At 41.7% G+C, this 25,252-nt stretch overlaps 2 protein-coding genes across 2 annotated transcripts; both read right to left on the bottom strand.

Annotated features, from left to right (window-relative positions):
• Positions 1 to 3,558: 3,558 nt before the first annotated feature.
• msc (musculin (activated B-cell factor-1)) lies at positions 3,559 to 4,659 on the bottom strand. Its single transcript, XM_079291888.1, has 2 exons — positions 4,139 to 4,659; positions 3,559 to 3,815 (listed from the first exon to the last, which is right to left on the bottom strand). Exons 1-2 carry the CDS (start codon positions 4,559 to 4,561, stop codon positions 3,735 to 3,737), a joined length of 504 nt encoding a protein of 167 aa, XP_079148014.1. The 5' UTR covers positions 4,562 to 4,659; the 3' UTR covers positions 3,559 to 3,734.
• A 2,623-nt stretch (positions 4,660 to 7,282) lies between these two features.
• trpa1b (transient receptor potential cation channel, subfamily A, member 1b) lies at positions 7,283 to 25,252 on the bottom strand (the record flags this gene model as incomplete). The annotated part of the gene is made up of 27 exons (XM_079292349.1): positions 7,283 to 7,496; positions 7,849 to 7,967; positions 8,069 to 8,170; positions 8,684 to 8,752; positions 8,891 to 9,073; positions 9,830 to 9,959; positions 10,057 to 10,226; positions 11,635 to 11,724; positions 11,872 to 12,028; positions 12,140 to 12,210; positions 13,480 to 13,569; positions 13,672 to 13,731; positions 13,866 to 13,956; positions 14,463 to 14,629; positions 14,775 to 14,889; positions 15,132 to 15,296; positions 16,437 to 16,612; positions 17,007 to 17,107; positions 17,211 to 17,310; positions 18,774 to 18,822; positions 21,429 to 21,565; positions 22,320 to 22,465; positions 23,026 to 23,137; positions 23,321 to 23,428; positions 24,189 to 24,364; positions 24,555 to 24,717; positions 25,157 to 25,252. The coding sequence occupies 27 exons, from the start codon at positions 25,250 to 25,252 to the stop codon at positions 7,283 to 7,285; spliced, it is 3,357 nt and encodes a 1,118-aa protein (XP_079148475.1).

The raw sequence follows: 25,252 nt of genomic DNA, 5'->3' as shown, positions 1-25,252 counted from the left end.
AAGTCTTCTTAATTAAATGTGTGCTTCCCCAAATCATGGGCAGATTCCTGGAGATGTTCTGCAACACTTAGTGAGTGTGGATACAGCTGGTTATCAGGAAAAAAACACCGCATGTGCACTATAATCCTACCATGATAATTCTATTCATGGCAATTTGTAGAAAATCAACAGCCCAGCTGTTAACTTCAATTTTAGGATGACAGCTCGGGTTCAGGGGTCGAAATGTCCATACCTGGAAAGAATGTATTTTCTAAACAAAGCCTGGACGTAGCAGAGGAACTAATCTTCCCATAAGGAAGTGTATACATTAGGCAAACGTGATTGAAATAGTTTAGGATTTACATATCCCTTTTCTCATTAGTGGTATTGAGTGACTGGATATTGAATAACAAACATGCTGAAAGTGGGTTTGGAGAGCTCAAAGCGTCCAGGCTGGAAGGCCACAGTTAGCCTCACTGAACCCCCCTGATGTTGGCTTTGGACCTACAGTTCCTTCCTGTTCATGGAAATTCTTCTACAAACGAAAAATGTTTCAGTCTGAGCCGTAATGGCTGACGATGCAGTTTTGTTTCAAAGCAATGTGTTCCACCTGAAAGAATCTAATATCTAAAAAATGTTTAAAAAAGATGAGAAAAGAATAATGATCATTGAACAAAACAAAGGAGCAAATGAAAAATGTGCTGTTGTTGTCTTCTCATTTACATGCATTTAAAAAACAGAAACGGTAATTAAACAATTGATTTTTGGTGACCATGTATGGAGGAAGAAAACACGAAAAATGAATTTGCTGCTGAGGCCTTCCAAATCCAAACTTTTGACCATTGTGAAGATATGCTGACCTCTGCTGGACAAAAACAGATGGTGTAGTGTGTGTTTAAGGCCACAATGTAGCCCTGTCCTCCAGGAGACATAATGCAAGCTCATATTTGTATTTCAACCTTTGAATTTCATGAAACCTGCTTACTGCAGGTGAGCTTTAGTGCATTAGTTCAACACTTCAACAGTTCAAAATCAGGCAGGTTTTCATGCACTTCATTTTACGTGTTTGTAATTTCCTATGTCTACAAAAACAAAATCTTCCTGTTGTCCTTGTCCTGTAAACTTGGACAGTTTTGTACTCAACGTAATTTAAATAGTAAATCTCCAGGAATCCATTTGCTTTTTTTCCACAGGAGACACTTTGACTTGTCACAGTCGGCATATCGCAGGTGTTAGTGATAACATTAATGACAGCTGAATGTAGCCGCTTCAGCGTGCTGGCTCTGCAGAGCCATTGTTAGTGTTATTAGTAACACCTGTGCTTTTCTTACTACGCCAAGTAGACATATCAAAACGTCCCTTGATTTCTCCAAATGTAGCATCTCATACTGCTTATCACCCTCAATCCTATTTTTTCTTAAAACAATTACAGCTTCTGCCAATGGTGTAATGTTATTCCACTTGTTGATTCGGAAGCTCTCCTTGATTTGGAAACATTCTAGTCGCATTAGTACCTTGAAATCAATCAAATTGCTGCATAGCATCAAGTAAAACGAGACTCACAGAGACATCCGGAAACAATTGGAAACAATGTCATTTCAATGAATTTGCAGACTTTGGATATCAAAAAATGATAATAAAAGTACTAATTGCAATACCTTTTTAGGACAGTTGCTTTGTGTTTTTTTAGGCTTAACAGGCTCAATTTCATAAACATTCATTTGCATTTATACAACCAGTAGTGCACAGACAGGGCTGTAGCTGTAACTCAATGAAACAGCACGTGACTTGCAACACAACATTTCAATTGTTCTCTTAAATTCTCCATTAAAGGACTGTACTTGATATCCACTCTGAAAAGGTTCCCAGTTCCACATTAGGAGAGGTTAACTCGCCACAGTGGTGTTTTTTTGTGCTCAGCTGAATGTGAGGAGCACCGTGGGTTTGCTGTCCACGTTCCTCCCCACTAGATGCCACTCTTGTAACATTACAAACCGCACGAACTTCAACGAAACCTGCTGCAGCAACACGTTTCCATCTCAGCAGCGCCGACTTTGTTGCCACACACACACTTTCCGCTGCTTGATTTGTGAAATAAAACAGCTTCACTCACAGAGAAGTGAGATCAGTGGACTATAAGCGCAAGCCAGCCCGAAAACGTCAACATTTTTTGCTGACATGCCACGTTTTGATTAATGGCACCTCGTTTTCAATGCACATTCACATTGTGGAGAGGATGGAGCGAGAACGGAGGCAGACCGAGTGTGAGAAGGCAGCTCATTAGCTGTCCCGGTCCAGCAAAGTGGCTGCGTTCTCCCAGGAGAGCAGTTCAGAGTTCTGGGAAACTCACCAACACGGCAACAGCTGCGACTCTGCCCGGACCCGATGAAAACTCTTCCTCTCTCGACTCTCTGCGTCTCTTTCTTCATCTCAAGCACTTTGTCATTCTGTGCCATCACCACCCCCGGGAGCCTGGATCTCTATCCATCTGTACTCACCTCGTTTGGGGGTTTAACTGAATGAAAGGACTCGTACATCAAGAGATCACTGTCCATTATTCTCTGTCTGCTAATTGTGGATGGTTGTGAGTGTGTGTGTGTGTGTGTGTGTGGGGGGGGGGGGGGGGTGTGTTTGGCTGTGCATGTGTGCGTTACAGGGGGTGTGAGTGAACTTCTGCTTCTCCCTGAACTTTTGACCAATGCTTTGTGAAGTTTTTTCGTTTTGTTTTGACTGAAATACGAATAATTGCATTCCGTCTGATGAGACGATATCTGGAGTCCTGCTGGCAGATCAGAGATGTGGTCCAAATGTGCAGTTCAATCTGATCAGAATAAACAGAAAAACTACAGGAAGTAGAGCTTTGCACATTCAACACTCACCATGTATTTTTCAGCCAGAACAATAACAATAAAAGATCTGTAAAAATCAGCAAAATTAAGTTCAGTATCACCTTCACTGTTTTGTGAATATTTGAGTTTATGTAAGTGTCTTATTAGTTGATTATAGCACAATGGAACCAAACCACACAGTTTTCAAAAAAATATCAAAACCTTTCCAACATGCACGTGTGGTTGCATGCTTAAATGACAAATAAATATATATACTGTATATCAGACTTGTTTTACTCACAGCTTATGAGTGTGCTGCAGCCACCACTAGATCCATCTGCTGCAGACTTTTTATTTAAACCATCAAGATTCATGGATTTGCGTACTGTGCATTTTACGTCACGTGACAACCTGGGCTCTGTTGCAATAGAGGAAATAAAAAAACGAAATCTCCGAGGGACTAAGTATGATGTTTGATTTAATGTAACACAAGGACAGAAGACAGCCATTACAAGTATTTATTTTTTTTATCTGAAATACAAATATATAAAAGGACAATCATATCACAAATGCAATAAATACTGTAGACATAGAATATAGAAGAATGCACAACTTTTGCAATTCAGGTCAAAGTAACACAGCATTTTGAGTTGTGAGGTGATTTTGCACTCTACGTCAATAACACTAATTGGCATGCACACAAGAAACTACATATCTGAAAACAACTTGTAGTCTTTATTGTTCTGACACGCTGAAATACAAGTCCTCAGTGTACGAAAGCTTGAGTTGGATTTCAGTTCAAAGCCATTGCTTAGGACATCCAGGGGGGGATATTGAGCCACTGACAGCTCTCCAAAGATGGACAGGATGGTTTCAAATTGTCTGCGGGCTCTGTAAGAAAAAGAGCTGGTGTTTGAAGGAGGAAGTCTATGCTGTTGCGCCACATAGTCTCACAGTGGGTGAGATGCCGCTGTCCTCATAGCGGCCTGTCATCATGAATGGCCAGGTCTATCAAAGCAAAAGACAACAGGTTTATAGCAGTAAGGCAAGGCAAGGCAAGGCAAGTTTATTTGTATAGCACATTTCAACAACAAGGTAATTCAAAGTGCTTCACATAAAACCATTAAAAGCATCAAAACATAAGGCAAAAGAAAAGGAGATTTAAAAACAATTAAAGAAACAGTGTAAGAAATAAAGAAACAGTAAAGAAACACATCCAACAAACTGGTGCTCTCTATGAAATTCAAACACTAACACAGTCGTTTTACATCTTTTTTTAAAGTCATGCACAATGAGATAGTTCACTTTAAAACATCTCAACAGCGCCATACCAGGTTGACAGGGTGCACAAAGCTGTTCTCCAATCGGTCGTCCTGCAGGAGCTGTCTCAGGTGAGAGATGTAGCTCGAGGCAAGTCGAAGCGTGTCCAGTTTGGACAGCTTGGTGTCCGCTGGTACCCAGGGCAGGGTGGTTTTCAGTCTGGAGAACCCTTTGCTCAGCACCCTCATGCGCGACCTCTCCCTGGCGTTGGCCGCGTTTCTCTGCGACTGCCGCGCATCCTTCTGCTGCGCCCTGGAGAGTTTGCGCTCGCGCTTGGTTCTCCCCTCCGCGCCGTTGTCTTCGAACTCCTCGTCTGAATACCGGCTGGGATTATAGCAGGGAATCTCCCGCGCGCTGCTCTCCAGCGAGGTGTCAGTCCTTCTGTGGCATGTTTCATAGTCCTCGGCATCACTTGCAGCGGAGCCGGTGGACATTGCCGCTCCAGCTGTGACACGAGTGGCACTTTAGGGACAGCAACCGACTGAAAATGTCAGCTTGATGAGATTTTTTTAAACAACACGAGGTTGGAAGTAAAATTTAAAAAATGACCACTTCAATTCCCATTCCGTCACCCTGTCCTGACTTGACAATGCTGCAATACCAACTGCTTGAGGTCAAGTCTGAAACTTGCAGGTCTCTAAAGCTGAAACATGGCTCCTTGCCGAGCTACCCCTCTCATTTAAGTGTCCTGGACTTGGCATCTCTACAGTTTTTTCTGAACATTTCTCCTCCCCTTTTCCTCCAAACCACCATGACCTCAGTTAGACCACAACTCTGTCTCCTCATGTATAAAGACACAAGTAGCTCATCTGCAGTCTGATAACAACATCAAACCCTATAAATGAATTGCTTATTATTGGTAAATGGGAGATGGAATGACATGGCAAAGTGACTCTGAGGATGTCTGAGGATTCATTTCACCACACAGAGATAATCCATCCAATACCTTTTAATACAAGACACAACTTCCCCTGATACTAATACACACAACCCTTTGCAACATTTGGAAATGCACAAATATAGTTAAATGTTCCCCAACTTGTGTCGGTCCCACAGATGTGTTTTGGGAATAGAAATGTCTTGAGGACCTTATCAAAAGTGTCTAATCCTTTGCTGGTTTCACAGAGGGATTGGGTTTCTGCAGCTGGGGCAACCTTTCACACGCAGCCCGCGTGCACCAGCACCAGCTGTTATCGGTTCCCATGACATCTGGAGCGTTGGCATGACGTGGGTGTGGCAGAGGCGAGGAGGCACCATCTTCAAAGTGTCCCAAACATTTTTTACTTAGTCATTTCTGCCTTTTTTTTGATGTCATCCAAACTTTTCTGAGAGCAAGAGCATCCGTCGATAGAGATCGGACCGTGTGGATCGAGATCAGCGCTAACGGGGGAAAGAGAAGACTGAGATTGCTTTGGGCCTCTGAAGCGGCAAGATTGCAAAATGTTTTCACAAAGATACTGCATGAAGGGAAAACATTATACACTATGTTCAAAAAAATGCAAGTCCATCTTTGGAGTAAAGCTGAAGATGACAGGAGATGTGGGAGCAGGATTTCTAGAAAACTACTGTACTGAATGCTGTACTGTTCCAAAACTGGTGTGGAAAAAATACTTCCATCACGCTGGCTCCAATCTCCCTTTATTATTAAAAGTATTTTCAAAACTTGTTATACTTGTTTGTAAGGATGTTCTATCTACATTTTTAAGTGTCAAAATGGAAAGTCAACGTGATTTTAAAGTGTTCTGCGGTGTTCCACTACTCATATTTCCCTCTTTCACAGACCAAGAATGCTCCCTAATCCAAGGATTCCCACAATCCCGCAATTCCATAAAGGTTTTCACAAGACCTGCCATCAGCTGGGCCTTGGAGGGAAACTTAGCTTATCCTTGGTTGTGTCAATAGACTGAGCTATAAGTTCCTCTTGTGCTGCTGAGACGGTCAGAGCTTCCTGTCATCTCATCCTTCTGTCATTGCGTCCAACAGCGAGGCGAACTGCCCGAATGACAAACTTGAAAGTGCAAGCTAAGGGAATCTGCTGTTGGATTTACTTCTCATTTACAAGCTGTCGTCTTTTTAAAAAACATATAACTCAAAAAGTTGTTGGCTATGCGACACATATCTCAAGCTGCTGCTTCGTTCACTATCGGCGTGGAGCAGGTTGAGATAAAGCTATTTGTATCATTGTCACTCTGTAGATGTAGTTGCTCAAGTAAAAGCAGAAAACCTTTGTCCCAAACTTCAGTGTAATTGATGGTTACATGGTTATTGTGTTTGCCCTGGGAATAATTAAATTCAGGGCTAACAGTAATAAATATTACTTAAAACCTGACTTGTAAGGGGAACTAACATTTGTCCATCAGCAAAGACTCTCAGGGGTTGTGCCCTCTATCGGGGCCCTGAGTTGGAGGAGCAGAGGGACAGGTGCAAGCTCATGATGTCAGAGGCCTCCCTCTGTTCCTCTCCCAACCTGCTATGATTCCCATGATCGCCACTAAAGCCAGGCCTAAAGCTGGTGTGTGTGTGTGTGTGTGTGTGACAAGAAGGCAGTGCACGAATCAGAGGCAATGATCCATAAACCATTGTGACATTTGTTTTCCTATTATTGTTTACATTAATAACACATGCCCTGCCAGGAACTTTCCTGCACTAAGGAAACAATTGTACGAATATAAATCCTTCTGCTCTGATTGCAGCTTTAATTTCTGTCTCAAAAAATGATAAATTCATAATTTCATTCATTTTACTTTTAAAGTTGGAACTTTTACTTCGCTCCATTTAATAACATTCCTTGCACATCAAGCCACATTACAGCATTCTCAAAAACAGCCACACTTTGTGCATAATATAAATATGGCAACACTGTAAACACACCACAGACGGACTTCATACATTTGTTCATCAGTGGGTCACAAAACTTACTGTTTCAGACTACAATAATAACATCTACAACAACATTACACCAAAACTATTCAGTGTCAAATCACACACTAGTTAAGGCAACTCAACGTTAAAGCACTTCATTCAATTAACTGTTACAGTCGTTAAGTAGTCACGTAATTATCCCCTTTATACCTATACTTTTAAAATGTGATAAATAACGTCGTAAAAGGTTATAGTTGTTGCTATGATAAGACGTTTTAATTGTCCCATACGCTTCAGCTTCTTTTGGTCTCGATGGCCTTTATCAGTGGGGCCCACCGAGACGTGCCGTGTCTTCTCGGCTTAGCCTGGCTCAAGCTGGGCCACATGTTGCCCCTGACGTTAACGGGGCCATCGTACTCGTCGGCCTCTGAGGTGATCTCCATCTTCTGGATGATGAGCTTCAGGAGGTTGTGTTGCTTCTCCATCATGCTTGACATCTCCTTCGCCCTGAGGACCAAATACAGCAGAGATGTGGCTTAGAGACAGTCTTCATTTAAACTCGAACGGATGAATAATCAGGCGCTACTGTTGAGTGGTGCTTGTTGTCGAAAGTTATACAGTAAATTACATCTTTCTGTGACCTGGTAACTGTCTTTATTTCTATGTCACCACTAGGGGTCGCTCATCAATCAAATATGGTTTGACATACCCTATGAATATATCATAATTGTTGCATTCCTATTGGTCGTTTTTTAATATATGCATGCCATTTCCATCGTCTCAGTGGTGAATGCAGTTTATGATTCCAGGGAATAGAAATCTCTCATGTGATTATTTTTAGCAATCTTGAGTGCTTTACCTGCATTTCTGCTTCCTGAGCTCATTCTCTATCACACTGCAGCTCTTTGATTTGACCTGCAGTCGATTCCAGACATCAATGTTCTCCTCTTCACCCATGAGTAACTGCTTAATATAGTTCTGTTAACAGGTGTAAAAGTTGAAGAAAGGAATCTGACATTAGTTGCAAAGACCGATCAATATGTTGTACATTATCTGATTTGGGCAAGTATTGAGCATACCCCGGAGCAGTGGCGATTAGGGTAGATGATAAGGAAGGGTTTGTCAACTCGCTTCATGAACCAATAAGGCAGCTTGTCTTCCAGAGTGGTGTGCAGCTCAATCTGGGGTCAGAAATTCAGATTTCTTTTAGCCAGAAGTGCAATTTTGAAGAAAAAACTCTGAGCTCTGTTCAACCTAAAGGTTATACATTCTTAGGCTAAACAAATATCATTACTTATACTCTTAAGTACATCTGTCAAAATAGTCGCTTTTCAAAATAATGTTGCCTTCCCTATACAGGCTGTGACGGTGTAGAAATAGAAGAAATTATAAAGCTATATGCGGGTTTTGTTACTCACAAACCAGCTGACATCACAGTGATTACATCCACTTCTTATATCGGGTCTATGAATGTATCTTATCTTACGTGTCTATGTTAAAAAGTTTACTTCTAAAAAGGCCTCAAGGACAAAATACCACAACATCATAATGCTGTGCTTGTGTGTAGTTATTTGTCCATCAAGTCATGGCAGACTAAGCAAGCAAACAAAAAGGATAAAAGATAACTTTGATGTTTTGAAAATGCAACATTCATAAAAAAAATTGAGGAACAGATCAGCTGTTTCAATCTTTACCTGCATGCCCATTCTTTTCAGGGCTGCATTTCTTTGTACTTCAGCAATGTCTCCAACAGCTACACCGATCTACAACATAACCAAAAACGAATAAGAAGCACATCATTTGTTACGCAATTTAAAAGTACTATCAGTTTTCTGTGAGCGGTAGATGTCTCTAAGGAGTCAATGAACATGGTCACACCGGGATGTCAAGAGCATACTTACCATCAGGTTCACCAGCAGTATTGGTATCAGCATAACAAACTGCACAAAAACGAAGTAAGTCACGAAGCCGAAAGGAAGTTCATTCTTCAGATAAGCGTCCAGGAAGTTACTTTGGTAGTTCAGCTCCCCGACCATCATCACAAACGTTTGCATCACGGAGAGCGGCACGGTGTCAAACTCTTTCTAAAGGTAAAAAAAAAAGAAAAGAATACCAGCTTTATCGATCACAGTTAAATGCTGTAGAGCCTTTTTTTTAAAAGAGGTGTAAAATAATTCATTCTAAAACATGCATGAGCTGGATATTGATTTATTTTTCGATAAAATGTCTCCCTTCTGTTCAACGTTAGTGGGAAGGATTGTAAGCGATCATACACAGAGTCGAGTAAAATGCAGCACATAATATCAAGAGCATGTCACACACCAGCAGTACATTACAGGGTGATGTGCTGGGGACAAAACATGTCGAACAAATGTGTTCAACCCATTCCAGCGAGGCCTGAAGATGGTGCTATCAGTTGTCTATTTAGACCTGTGGTCAGTCTCTCAAACTCTTTGGTCCAGGCCAGGACACTTCGTCATCTACTGTCCTAATTACTCTTAATATGTGCTTTTTAATGTTCATGATCCACGAGGAATGATTTTGTGGCCATGTTTTCTAATGCCAACATCGGAATGGTTTAACATTTTGGGAAATATGTTTATTTGCAAGATTGATACCATCCTCATGTCTGTACCGTGAATATGAAGGCCAGCAGCCAGTTAGCTTAGCTTTGCATAGTGCACTTCAAGACGATAAAGCCTTCTGTATTAATTGTTATGAGAGTTAACCAATCGCTTGCACTCAGGTTCAAAGCATGAAGCAGAGCTGGGGTAGAAAGAAGTAACAGAAAAATAAACTTTTAGTCTTCAGAAATGTTGATTATTGCTTTCTTCCCCTACCCGGTTTAGCATCAGAGCATGGAACGCCAAACTAAATGCTAACACCAGGAACAGGAACAGCATCACAATACGGACCATTGTCCTCATGATCTCCCAAAACATCACAACATAGATGCCAACGCCCTCAAACCTGGAGAAAGCAGAGATTGCAAGAGTTAGTGGCCTCCACATATCATAAAAAAAGACATTGTGTTAAAGTGGCGCTGTTAAGTCGGAGTGAACAGTACCTCTGGAGATAAAGAAGAAATCCAATCCAGGAGTTTAAAACTGCCATGGACCCTGCTTGCCAGTGTAAAGAACCATCTACATTGAGGATGGTGGGAATTATGAACCAAAGACAGAGGATTGCAGAAAACCAGTCACTCTGGTTGGAATAATCCTTGAGGTAATTCCAGCCCTTTTTGTGACAAGAAAAGAAAAATCACCAAAAAAAACACAACTAATTCGACAGACCAACTACCTTCATTACACACAGACACAAACACACACGAAGAGCGAGCAGAGAGGCCGCTGTGCTGAAGCCAACCGGTGAAGAATACTGGAGTTGACAGCAACTACGTGTGTTACTGTACGTGCAATCAAATATCTGCGAGTAAAAAGCCAATATTTTCTCAATACATCTGTGCAACGAGCATCGACACATAAAGTGAAACCTAATTCAGTCCGGCACCGCTGCTGTGTTTACACAAGCACAGCAGGCACGACCTGCTGCTTTTAGTTTGTACAAAGCATCTCGTACGACAGGAGGAATGACAGATACTAACGGATATCTGTCTTCTTCATGAACTTCACTCAGAAATGTTATTTATTTTAATAACATTTTACATTTGTTTCCAGTAAGATATTAATGATTTTACATAGTGACTTTGTTACTGTTGTTGCTCATTTAAATATCAATTCTAATCCTGTTTTGAATTTTTAAATGATATATATATATATATATATATATATATATATGTTTTTAAAAGCAATTATTTAGTCATGCAGGAGAGCAGAGTATTGTGTACTAAAATCCTGAAGATAACTATCCCTATCTGAAGGCAACCGTAGTTCTCCAACCCGTTTGCAAAGGGAGGGGTAAGCAGAGGGGAATTTAGTTGGTTGCAATCTGTAAATCACCACTAGATGTCATTAAATCTTACACACTGGGCCTTTAACCTTGTGAGACCTGTGGGACAATACTGTCTTCAAGAGGCTGTAGCGGTTCCCTATGCGGTCACTAAACCCCTATTAGTCCCCATAGTAGCCGTTTGACGTCATTGTATAAAATTACCTTTTGTAACATCTGGATTATTCCCAGCCTCAGCATGGGAACGACCCTGTTATACTTCCATCATTATGTTCTAAATTCGAATAGGCGCCTAACCACAGCACAATGGTATTGCAGATGTGTGACTAGAATGAGTTGACACACACTGCTGAGCTGCATGAAATGAATCTTTAGCTTTCCAGCTTTCCGATGGGGTACGCCACTTCTACGTGACATGTATTGTTGACCTGCTATTTCCCCCTAAAGACCACCTGTCATCCCAACTAAAAAGGACAAAAAATGCATCTATGTTGATCTCTTCAAACGATCACGCAAACAAACATTTCATATTCCGAAACATCTGCCGTGATGTGGAAGCGTTTCTGGTAGTTTATGATCGAAATGACGACAGTAAAGTGTGGAGGTGACATCCTGACGGCGGTGATTCAGTCATCCATCACACCTGATTGCTAATGTGTCCACACAGACCTGGTGCTGAACAGATTGATGAGCGCACACTTCATGTGAGGTAACGAGACATGCTTATTAACATTACCTGTTGTGATATCTGCACCAATTCCTTCATCACGGAGTAGACGCTCATGACCAATACCATTACCATACAGGAGGACAAGAACATACTTTGCTGTGAAATGAAGGACATTGAGATTTACTTGAGCTGGAAAGATCGAAAGGTTGGCAAAGGTTGATGCATTTGGAACATAAATTACACATTATGCAAAGACAGAGCTTCAACTTCTTTAATATTATGATTGTCAATTGTCAATAGTACCTCAACGAAAGATACTTCCACCATGATGATACGGTGCTCGCCCGTGTCAGTGCTGTTCATACTGGGCCTCAGAGTCACTATCAGGTGAGTGAGGGGCAGCAGGCCTAACAGGTACGTGAACATGTTAATCACATGAGCCAGGCTCCCATATGCATACCTGTGGATTAAAACAAAGACGGTTTTAACACGAGAAGAATAACATTCAAAGTGAATAATGCATTCAGAAGGTTTCTTTTTGATGTGGTCTGTAAAGTTGCAACATACGCACCACTTCATTGCTAGGTACTTTTTGCAGATAGGGTGGTTGAGGAGTTCAATGCGGTTGTACTGCACCATCGCCTGCAGAAAGAGTAACAGCTTGCCGTTAATGGCACACTTTTTTACAAGCGGGGAAGAACAGCCTGACGGCTACAGCGTAAACGATTTAAAGGGATGTGAATCTTATTGAATCGCAGGCAGGATGTAGGATGACGTCAGCTGATAGAAAGTATGTCTGACATTTGGATACATATGAGATTGTTGGTGGTTTGGTAATAAATCCAACAATGCAATGCGACTGTGTATTAAAAGAACAAGTGATGGTAAGGCACTCCCTCACCTGCTCCCAAACCGTTACCTACTGATTACAAACACCTGCCTTCAATGGAGCTCATCACACTGCAGTTCATCCAACCTGGTTCCTCATCCATCTCAAGATCGTTCAGTCAGCTACAGTAGTACACGCCTCAGGCCTTTTCTTGATAATCTCGGCTTCCTTGTGATTTGCCTCCTGGTGTAAATCCCTGGTGAACCTTGTGCTCTTTGTGCTCCAGGACCATCTTCTTCAGTCTACCTGCCAACCTGCCTGCCAAACCTTTTGTCTGCTTTCAAACAGCTTTTCCACCAGCCACACCATTACCTCACCCTCATTTGCCTCGCTCCAGCCTCCCCAGCCATTGTTCGCCGCCCTCAGCTTACATCTTTTCAATAATCTTCTACTCTTGAGTCTGTGTGTGCGTTTAGGTCCATCGGCAAAACCCATAACAATATCAAAAATGAATTGACATCCGCGCTAAGCACTTTGGAGCTTGAGGTAGGTTCATTGCTTACAGCTTTTGCCTCTTTAGAGCCTTCCCTTGATACATCAACTGCTAACAGTCAATAGAAAATACAGTCTAGCAATGCAAGATAAGATGTCTTGACTACTAAGAACCACATTTAGAAGCTTGTCCATACATGTATACCCAACTTATGGTAGCGTTAAGAGGAGGAGAGCAGCAACCTGACCTCAGTCTATTCCCACCTGGACCCTCGTAGGGGTCGAGGAGAATGACTGACCCACGAGCAGTGGACTTATATCATCCTGCCACCCTTATGCCTCTCTCGTACCCTTGTGCTCTTTCGCCAGAGAAATGAAAATCTGAGAAAACCTGACACCGCTGTCCCTTACGGATGAGCTAGCTGACCCTAGTATGAGCCTCTACGTGCAAACTGTGAGCCTGTGAATACAGAGCCTCATTAAAGGGCGTGACTACAATTTAACTTTACTTCTTATCAGTCCTGGGGGAGTAGATGATTTGCATTCCATTGTACCAAAATTATTTATGAGAAAAAATAAAAGTTGCTTACGTTGAGTGCAGCTAGTGGCCCAACGCTGTCGGTCTTGTAATACTTCATTGAATCAAGGGGAGCTTGGAGCCACCTGAAATTGTATTCAATCTAAAACATATGAAGAATTGATTCATTTGTTTTGCCTTGCATATCTTCATACGTCATAGACTGTTGTGGTGTTTTTTATTGTGTATTTTCGAGGTGTGTTACATGAAAGTCAGGACTGTTGTGATCATCAGCAGATTCCGTCACACAGGTGTCCAATAGGTGCTGTTGAAGAAAGTAGAAAAACACAGTGACACACAGTTTAACGCGTTCTTCCAAAAATGCTCAACTAGCACCAATACAAACTGCAGAAAGAGACAAGTTATGAGGATTGTTTCTTTTCTTTGCCAGTGGCAAACCTTGGTGGACTCAGGCAGACACTCAATCATGTCACGTATGGGACTTCCATGGGAAGAGCCATGTTTGAACAGGGTCAAAGCCTCATGTGATCTGGAAGTGGAAAAACACAAATTAATCAGAAAGCTTTTTTTTTTTTTCTAAACTGCTTTGCTGTAAAATGACAATGTTTGTGACAATGCTTGTTGAAAACAGTTGAGTCAAAACCAGGCACCGCCCACACTGCAGTTGCCTTCACTGAAATATGTTTCTGAAAACATGCGTGAGGTGAGAAAAAAAGGCAACAGAGTAACAGAATCTTGATTCCGAATCGATCAGCGCGTGATTCACGAGCATTGATTGACACTTTGTTCGAAAAAACGGCAGAAGAACCTGAATTTCACAGATTATTTGTCTTATATATACTTCTGTCGAGATACAGTGACAGTTCGAGCAAATATTATAACAAAAACGTATTTTTCATAAAAGTTACTAACTGCAGCGTCAAAGTCACTACAACCTGTTTCGAAAAATGATGGACTTTGGTGTTACACATTTTAATTCTTTTAAGCTGAGCCTTTTACGTTATTTAAGAGCTTTTTTTTGTATTCATGACATACCTGTCACTGTCAATTACAGCATTGACCACATCTGTTCTCCCATTTTGCACAGCTTCATGGAGGAACGAAATGTCATTGTTGTTTAAGGTGAGCTCTGCTCCGTGAGACAGCAGGAGCCTGACTGCAGCCACATGGCCCTCTCTTGCTGCGATGTGGATTGCAGTGTTCTGGTACATGAATACACAACAGGAGAGAGTACTCTGCATTTATCATTGAACACTGATATCTGACTGTGCTATCAAATATCGAACTATTTACGATATCATTGGATTTGGACAATGATAAACCTTTTGAAATGATAGTAATTCATACCCCATCCTCATCTATTTTATCCAGTAACTTGAGATTGGCTGACAGGAGAATGCCCATCGTGTGTGTGTATCCTGCAGATGCAGCATGGTGCAGACAGGTCCAGCCCTTGTAATCACTGTGAACAAGAAGCAGAGTAGGGGTTTCTGGCACTGCTTCACCTATTTCTAAGGACTGTGGAGTAGATACAAAGTCTGAAGAGGGCAAAGTGCCAGCAACAAAATCTTGCTCTTGGTACTACAAGTGTTGCTGGACTTTTGACATCCAAAATGATAGTGCAATATGCTTTTGCATGTACAGTATATGTACTTTTTTTTTTTACATTTGTGCATGTTTTCCTCTACAAGCACATGAGCGTACCTGTGAAAGAGAGCTCCTTTGCGCAGCAGGAACTGTACCACCTTGGTGTGCCCCTCCTTTGAAGCCAAATGGAGCGGTGTCAGGCCTCGCTCGTCACCTTCATTCAGCAGACGAGTGTCTGTGATGGTCTCCAGCAATCGCTGACATGTATGGATGCGGCCGTACCTTAGAAGACAAGAGGGATGAGGAGAAGCAGTAGAGATCTGTTGATCTCTGAAATAAAAGTGCTTTTTGTGCAAGGCCCACAGCGCAGCAAAGCCAGAGGTCCGGGGCAGTTACAGCACGGTTCATCTTGGCGAGCGTGACTATAGTGCTCAAAGACACTTAAGATGGCTGTCACAGGGCATGAACCTGTCGTTAAATTACAGGTAAAAGTGAGTCGGTAAGTGTTATTGACTCAGGGATGCTGCAAAATAGCAAGAGGACATAAACAGAAGTGACATATTGCCATGATCTCTCTTTGTCTCCGAACCTTTTAAGAAGGTCAGCAGTGTCGGTGCAGCGGGGCCGCTACGGAAAGCGAATGAGGTGTCGATGAGAGGTAAAGTATGATATCATAGCATGGCCTTTATTTGTCCTCAATAGCGCCAATGAAATAGGTGCACATGATAGAAAAATCGATAGAAATAATGTGGAATGTCCACTCATTTCACACTATTATTACACAGTACATTTCTCCATACGTGCCTCTCTAATTGAAATCTATTCTTGTGACAGCTCCTCTATGGTCACTGAGTATTAACTATGCAATTAATAATCAGAAGGCTTTTGAGCACATACATTGCTAACAAGATGAACACGACTGAGCAGTGAGGAGACAGTTTTAAATGTAGGCACGTTGTTCATTTTTCATCCGACTACTGTTGTTCAATTACAGCGATAAAAGCCTTGGCCTGAGGAAGATCGTAAGTCAAAGTCCTCTGAAGATCCGTGTTTGATTAATGTTTCACACTGTTGTGGTATCATTGATTATTAATACATAAGACTTGGTACAGAGGAACTACTGGAATGTGATGTCCAGCTACCTTTCCTTCCTAATAATAAAGCTATTTGTTGTGTAGAAAAGAATTGCAGAGTGCGCCGTTTTTCTGCAAATTGAATGCTGTAGCTTTAAATCAACATCATAGGCACAATATAAAAGGAACATAGTCCATCCCACACTGGTCAATGTCAGCTGCAGTGACATTTCTGGCACTTCTTTGAGCAAATTTGCAAACTTGGAGCAACTTTGAGTGAAAATCAGGTCAGTATTGTTCAGTTTAATGGTATGGAAAGCCATGCCCCTCGGGGACCAATCGAACTCACTGAGCAGCAAAGTGCAGGACGGACTTCTTGTCCTTCGACTTCAAAGCGAGGCCGCCCTGCCCCGAGAGGCCCAGCATGTTCTTCACTGAGTCATGGATGCCCAGTCTGCAAGCGTAGTGGAGAGGGGTGCAGCCCTCGTTATCCTCACAGCTCAGCAGCGCCTTCACACTGCCAAGCTAAAGTTAGACACATTATAAACACATTTATACATTCATACATTATAATATATATATATAGAATAATATGTGTATTAGACAAAGCATTAACACAGAATACTTTAGTATGCTGCGGCAGTCACTTCTGTAAATATAACTTCTGTAAATATATCAGCCATCCTCTGAGGCTCATTTTGAAAGCATCATCATAGCATTAGGTAAAGCTTACAGTCTTTTAAAGGATTATGTGGCTCAGTGAGAGTATAATGAACTTCATCAGCCGGCCTTGAATGCAGGCTCAAGGCAAATCGATTAAGGGCATTAGAGTGATCAAATTCCAGTCTTAATAATGAGGTCTTTGTCCAAGCAGCATGCCGTGCATTTGATGAGTCACAAGCAGGCCTCATTAACTGACCTGCAGTACTTCTTGTGGGAGGTTTTTCAGACCCTTGGGCTGGAGAATGGCCAGGTGAAGGAAGTTACAACCGCCCGTGTCTTTCACGTTGACATTTGCCCCTAAAAGACATAAACATATGCATGCGAGTGAGCCAGCATCATCAGGCATTTCACAAATGATATGAATACCGCTGGTGGTGAAGTAGAGTAGAGTACAGCTCACCGTTTGACAGTAGCAGAGCCACAGTTCTCCACGCTCCACAGCTCGTAGCCAGCAGCAAGGGAGAGTTTCCTTTACAATCCATGCTGTTAGGGTCTGCACCCTAAGAAGAGAATGTACTAAAACCTTATAATTCCCTCATTAATTACCACATTCAATTTAACACACATTGCTGCAATTACAAATGAGATTTAACTCACGTAACAAATGAGGCCATGGGAAAATAAGCAGCATCCATATTAAATGATACACTGCATTTCACGTGTTTGTTCAACCAGAGTGGGGTTTGCATGCTTGTGCATCGTTTTACTGTGCAAACCAGGAGGAGGCCGCTATTTTACTTCACAAATAAAGCTCCCTACCTTTCTCATAATCTCAGATGTGTAACATGAGATGTGTAGTTTGGCACATGCACATGTTAATGGGTAGTTAAATGGAATGGACATTAGATACATTTTAGATATTGATTTTGAAGAGTTTTAAACTCAGCATGGGAAAAATACAAGAGCAAAACTGGTAAGAATTGATTAAACAGTGTGTTTGTCTGCCCTAATGTTCGTTAGACCATCTTACCCCCATAGTGCTACTACCGAAGCAAAGGAGCGTATCAGAAGCTGGCGTTATCAGTCGAGTTACAGATTTCGTCAAGAAACCCCAAGATTCTCATTTCAAAATGAGTTCAAGTTTGTTGGAAAAAGTCATGCAGAGACAGGGCAACACAAGCGGCTAACATTAGCTTTATTAGTTTGCTAGCTAGAGCTGATCAAAGCTTGATAGGCACAGCAACAGCACTACGGTTTAACGAACTCTAAAATGACTTGATCATAAAAACGAATATCAATACATCCTGGTTAGGGACATAAATGATATAAGTTTAATCTGAGACCAAACAGGGGATGAGGCGAGAAGCAACATTGTGTTTTCAAAAGAAATTAAAATATGATATAACTTTTAGATCAAGAAAAATTAAAAAACAAACAAAAAAAACCAATTAATCAAAGAGGCTAAGTCTTATCGCTGTCATCGCTTGATTTGTTGATGTCTTTCAACATATTAAAACCAAACATGCCACCATCTCAAAGCAATCAGCTGGCGTTCGGTGCCAAGTGGCGTCAATCTCTGCTGACCATTTCAAGATTTCCAAAAGTAAACAGGCTTCGTGTGGACAACGTTTATTTCCTGCTGTAGCCAGTGTTTGCTTACAGAACGAGTTGACAGGAGATACACTTGGACCCTTTTTTCCTGGCAACACAGTTCTTTTAAAACGGTCTATGAAGAGCAGCAGATGGTGACAGATGGTCTAAAAGCAATAGGTAGCACCGTTAACATTTACTAAGTCAAGAGGTGTGTTTGAAATTGCAAATTCAGTACAATGGCAGAATGACCAAATCACTAAATGGAATCGAAGGACCAATGAAAACAGCCCTCGGCACAGGTGGAAACAAAATGCAGTTGTGCTGTCTTTATGGCAGGAGATTAATAACGCACTCCCTGATATTGACGTTGGGAGTGTGCGTAACAGCTGTTGGGTGTGTTCTCGTGTGTGTTTGTGTGTGCCTTATTTACCAAAGAAATTAGGTACTCAGCCAGCTCTGTGTGGTCAAATATTGTAGCCCTGGAAAAGTAAACACAGTTGTTGTAAACCAGCCACACATGACATGGATTTGGGAGTCAAGGATTTAACAACAAAGACAATCTCAATCTAATTCTGCCTTGTCAGAGCATGATATAACAACCATATTTTTGGACTGCAATGGCTCACTTCGATGAAGAACTTTAAAAACGAATACCTGGTATTTGGGTGATATTTATACAGTATACTCAGTATGCTCCCCTTGTCCTTGTATCGGATTTGACTCTGCGGCTGTCTGCGCCAACACAAATAGCTGGAAGCAAATCTTTATTATGTATTCATGTTATTGTTATTGCCCCAAATTAAAGCTCATTAGTCGGTCAGCCGTACCCAGGAGTTTTATATCTGTGTTTCTCTTTTTTGCCTCAGTGTTATAGCGTTGATAATATGCAGTCGGATTGATTTGTACACAGCATGACGAAGCAGTTGAGATAGTAACCACAGATATTACACATCTGCATAAACACAGTAGTGTACATTTTAAAGGGGCTCATCTATGAATAGTTTAATTGAAACAATGTATATTTACAAATTAACAAATGGTAACTACCGGTATACAACGTATTGATGAACACAGCACAGCCAGCATCTGATTACCGGTAGCTTATTTTAGCAGAAATACTGGAAATAGGGGGAAACAACTAGCCTGGCTCTGTCCAAAGGTAACAAAATCTATACCATCACCTCTAAAGCTCACTAATTGACACGTTATGTCTTGTCAATTTGGGGTTTTACGGGGGATTATGTGCCAAATGAACTCACTGGACTTTATATTGGGTGCCTGGCAATGTATACAATAATGATGAGTCTCTAGACAGTCACTGCAACCGTACAAGAAATAGTCCCGCACATAACAATCCCTCGTATCGACAACCCCAACCAACTGCTCCATTAGACTCCATGTTAAATATGACCATTCATTTCCCAAAGAAAGCAGACGGTACCAGTTTTGTTTATTGCTCTGGAGCCCACATTTTTTAACACCACAAGCCTCTGAAAATGTGGGTGGCTGTGTAAAAGTGGCTGTAATTCCTAAACGGTCATTGTGATTTTTTTTGTTTTATCCATCGAATTAAAGCTGAAAGTCTACACTTCAACCACATATTGACTGATTAGTTTAAAATCCATTGGAGTTGTGTAAATAAGCTAAATTAGAAACATTGTGTCATAGTTCAAATACTTATGGCCCTGACTGTATGTAAGATTTTAAATGCAGGACTTTCACACTTGCATTACATTGTGGTATTCATACTTGAACTTCACAAAAATTGACTTTATTATTAATTAACAACCAATCAAAATTTTGATTAACTATGCTAAAAATAAGACTGAAATAATCATCTCACTGGTAACATTTTACTGTGTTTATTCCATTTTATTTATATCATGTTTATAATAATTTTCTATGTATAAGAGCATCTGGACACAACACATTTATTTTGGGAAGAATGAAGTTGTTGAATATTTGACGCCTCAAATACGAAATGTAAAATCCTGCATTCATTTATCCCAGAGCAAAAATGTATTTAAAAAATAAAAACGCTGTGTGAGGAGAAGCGCGGCAAACTTTCTGCGAATAAAGAGTATTAAGCCCAATGGATTATATACAGTGTGCTTTGGCACAGGCAGTTTTACTGCTACAAAAAAGGACTCATATTCCATGTTTGCCGGCTAAAACACTGTTGCTACGTATTTCCTGTGTTTTTTCGAGTGTTTCCTGGAGAAAGGGGGGTCAGACAAGGCTGGGGGACCGTGGGGGAAGGGAATTTACTGTCGGCGAATCAGTTTTTCCACAGGGCCACGCACGGCGCGTTTCTGCTTTTTTCCTCTAACGATTCTGTCAATCAAACCCACGTTACCACCCCTGCATGCATGAGACTCTGACGCGTCTAAAGAGGTGTCATAGTCTGGGATTGGCCAATCATAGGCTGACAAAAGCCTCACGTACACACAGGCAGATGAGAATTGATCCGTGGTTCACAGACAGACAGGGTTTAGAGAGGCCTCAGGCTCTCAACATGATGCCAAACTGCTGTATTTGGATAGATTGAATACTATTAGTGATAAAACAAGTGAAATATAGAGTTATATAATATATAAAAGTACAATGGAACAGCTGGAACAGCTGCTTCCAAAATGACAAATCAGCTCGACCTCCCGTGACCTCTCTGTACTAAACCTCTCTAACTTTTCTTTGCTTCACTTTATAAAAGCAAAAACTTTGCAGAGAGACTTCTGGCATGTTGTGCTGTGATTTGGGCGAGTTTTTAGCTTTCGCCTGCATCATTAAAAAAAGATATTCATGCTTTCAACGAACCTGAAACTTTTCAATTTGAGCTGTGTGCCATCTTCATTCACTGTTAACCAGTAACATATACACAATAGTTTCACACCTGAACACATCTCACAAGTGTTACCTGTACTATTCCATCAAAATGACTAAAATAGGCCTTGTAGTTACAGATTTACAGTCTATTTAGTATGGGTATGCAATATTCGAGCAGAGGCCTAAAAACACACACACAGAAAATCACCAACATAATTGATATAAAGTAAAATGTTCAAAAGTCCAACGAGTGTAAGCCCACCTGTGTAGAGGAGTCTGACCCGCCCCATCAGTCAGGTTGATGACATCTTCCACTTGGTTAAAGGAGCACAACATCAGTTTGACGACATCAGTAGCCCCCTGGGTGCAGGCCAAATGAAGCGGCGTGGACCTGTCATTCTGCACATAGTATCAAACACGGTTCCATTAGGGACGATGAAATATGAATATAAATATAATGAATGTTCATAAGCTCAGCAAACACAATTATGTTCGCTCTGTAGAGAGACACCGTGACACACGAAGTTAGACAGAGCAGAAGATACAGAAACACACACGCAGGAATAAGCATGTGTACTTACTCACACACATACATATTGTACATTTCCTCAGTTTTACACGAGGAACTTATCTCCCAGACTTACTGGCTGAGCACTGGTGGCTGTAAGACAAGCCTTTAATGAGATAACAGGACTGGCAAGGGGAGGTCAGTGATCCACTCAGATCCCACAATGTAAGCGGAGGTAATTTGTATCAATTTAGCCAACCGAAGCTATTACTGTACTCCCTATTCCTGCTGTAGTTCTGGCCACTACCCCGGAGCCAGATATTACGATCACTCCCAGATGGGCATGTTACGGCTGGCATGATCTGACAGTGCGGCGATGCTTCGCCAGGGAAATGCTTCACAGGTGTAGCCAAATGAGATCAGGATTACAACACAGTGGAAGTCTGACAAAGCGTGCAACGGACACATGGAAAGCAATATTTGTATATGTTTATGACCATGCTATGCAGAGTTGTTAAAAAAAAACAACCAGTGGTGATAAGCGAATGAATGGAACAGAAAGGTTCATGAAAACCACAGATTAGAGCGTCGAGATTTAGAGTGTAGAGATTTTCTCGTTGTTTTTGTTGTTGTTGACGTCCCTACCTGTTGCTGGTCAACTTTGGCCCCAGCAGCAATGCAGAAGCGGATACTCTCGATATTCCCACCACGTACAGCCAGATGGAGGGGACTGCTCTTGGACTTGTCTAAATAGTTGATGTGAGATTCAGCTTGGTGGCCGAGCTTCTCTCCTGCCAGAAGAGAAGCGTATCAACTGCTTTATTGTGAATGAGGCACTGAAAACATAAAAGCCTCACCATGAAGGTTTCTTCGTTAATGCTTGTTGGCGTAAGCTTATTTGTTTTTATCACTGACAAGTTTTCAAGACGAATTTCAATTACACTGCCTCTATTTTATACCTTCCGTCTTTGACTTTAAACTTTAGGTGCTCCGTCATTTCTACTGGAAGGAAGTTGTAAGTAACTGTTTCTATGTTGTGCCGTGAGTGTAAATTCCCAAACAGCACAAGAATGTGAATACCCATTAATTCCCTTGCTGAGCAGTCACAGAAATGTCGTAAATATTTTGTGCTCTGACTAAATCTTTCTCCAACAACATACGATTCGACAAACAGACCTCCCACTGCGAATAAACACACTGTGACATCTGGCCTGTGTAGCTCATTCTTCTCAATGTCTCCAGGGGCTGAGGTGAACTCTCTTCTTATCTCTCAGTTTAATGTGGTGTTTGGCCTTGTAAAAAAGTCAGCACTTTTACATTTTTGATGAGTGATCAATCTTTTTTGTCATACCAGCCTTCAGGATCACTTCCATGGCGTTCTTTGCACCTGCGAAGGCAGCCGCGTGCATAGGGAAATGGCCGAGCTTGTTCTGTTTGCAGAGCCGCGCTCTGCCATGCTTTAACTTTGACAGATAGGAGAACGGAAGACAAACAAGAGACAATTCTTCATCAGAGGCAAAAGCTGCAGAGGGCTGGCAGTCAGCATGAAAGGACAGCTACATCATCTGTTCCGTGCGAATGGAAAGTTATTCTTTACTGGGTCGTGCAGGAAGACATGAGTCTGAATGCATCACTCTTGTACATACCAACATGGTGAGAGCCTCAAAGTTATTGAGGGAGCAGGCGAGAATCAATGGGGTGTTCCCAAGGTCTCCCTCAAGATTGCAATCTGTAGCACTGTAGGATTCCAGCAGCTGCAGGGGGCAGAGGAAAACATTTAAGAGTGAGCTCCACCCTGTTTCTGTCCTCAACTCTCTATAAGCCGGCATCGTTTATCCTCCAAAATACCGCAACTGTGTCAGTTTGTCGACAGCAGCCAGATGGGGATGACGGGACAATGTCTTTCCAAGTAGACGGTTCAGTCAGGTTTTGTCAAAATACATAAACCGTTGACTTTAGAGTCCAGCGTTGCTTTAAGTAACACATTCTTGAGCTTTAAAATATGTGATGTCATGATTGTCTACTATCCTTTTTTTTAAACCGACCATATTTTTATTATCAAGGTTTTTTATTGTCATTGTAAGACACAGGGTTGTACAACAAAATGCGGTTGTAGTCCCTTGACGTAAAAAAAGATAAACATATTTTGTTGGAGTGTAGAGGATAAGGTGGAGTTGCCAGACAGCAGCAGGGAGAACATGCTGTTGCTGTTATTAAGTCTTGATGATGAAACAAATGTACTTCCTGTTGGCATACTGGGTCTATCAGAGCAACTAAAGCTTAGTTTACATGAGTAATTCAGTCGACTCCATATGAACATTTATTTGAGCGTGAAGGGGTGGTGAATCATATTTTAGACACATTTCTGCACAACACATATTCTAATATTTGTTCATATTCTACTATGCGTTTTCTTAGTTTTTAATCTTACATAATATCTTCATTACTTTTGCACTGGGTTTATTGTTACGCACAAAATCCCCAAGTCAAATATGGTCAGCCAGGCCTTCTCACCTCCACCAGGTCGTTGTGTCCGAGGCAGACAGCCAGGTGCAGAGGGGACTGGAGGGCCGTGTTGAGGATGTTGGGGTCGGCCCCCAGGTCCAGAAGAGCCCGGCAGCTCCCCGCCATGTTTTTCTCCACTGCCCAGTGTAGCGGCACATTGCCCTGCTCATCACAGCTGTTCAGGTCTGGGAGAGCACATGCAAATATACCCCACACACACACATGCAAAGACATAAGGCTGCATGTAGCTACAGTCAACTTCGACAAAGTACTTTGTAATGTAATTATCAAACATACTGCTTTATATACTTTAAAAACAAACATATTTCACCCTTGATGGAGAGCAACTTATGACAGATGATGGAGGCAGCTTACCCAGTGAGTCTATGACAGTGGTGATGAATTGGATGAGGTTGACGCAGTCCCCTGCAGCGGCGTGATGAAGGGGACTAGCCCCACATTCATCTTTCTCACTTAGGACCTCCGGGCACTTCCTCACCAGGTTCTCCAGGAGAGCCAGGTCACCCTTCTCAGCCAGCTACACAGTGATGTAGGATGTAATACAATCGGAGTGTGATGACAAGAGAAGAGCCCGTAATCCACTTTTCCATTAGTCTGGTTTCACCACAGATTACATGACAGCGAGAATTCACGTTATTGATGCTGAAAGGCATTAACAGCGGTCAGTGTCTTGTTACTGCTGCAGTAATTCAAATACGATGTGTGTATTTGTTCAACTGTCTGGTAAGTTTGAGCACAGCAACATACATTGTCACACAACAGTCGAGTTGCCGTTCGGTCTCTATTCAGCTCTTTACGATGACTTTCTTTGAGGTTACACAGGGTTGGGATTACTGATGGGGTGTTACATAAACACTGCTCATACTATAAATGCTTGTAGAGGAGAGAACCGACAACTAAAAATGGTTTCTTCTGGAGAAAATGAAGAAATTCATACAATTTGGTGACAGCCTCACCTCGAATACATTCAGTCTCGCCAGGGCTGGATCCTCATCCTCTATCACATATGTGTAACAACTGGTCTGTCGGGCCACCTCCCTGCCGAAGTTCAT

This window comes from Melanostigma gelatinosum, assembly GCF_949748355.1.
Source record: "Melanostigma gelatinosum genome assembly, chromosome: 20".
Lineage (NCBI taxonomy): Eukaryota > Metazoa > Chordata > Actinopteri > Perciformes > Zoarcidae > Melanostigma > Melanostigma gelatinosum.
This window is presented reverse-complemented; position numbering and strand designations above follow the sequence as displayed.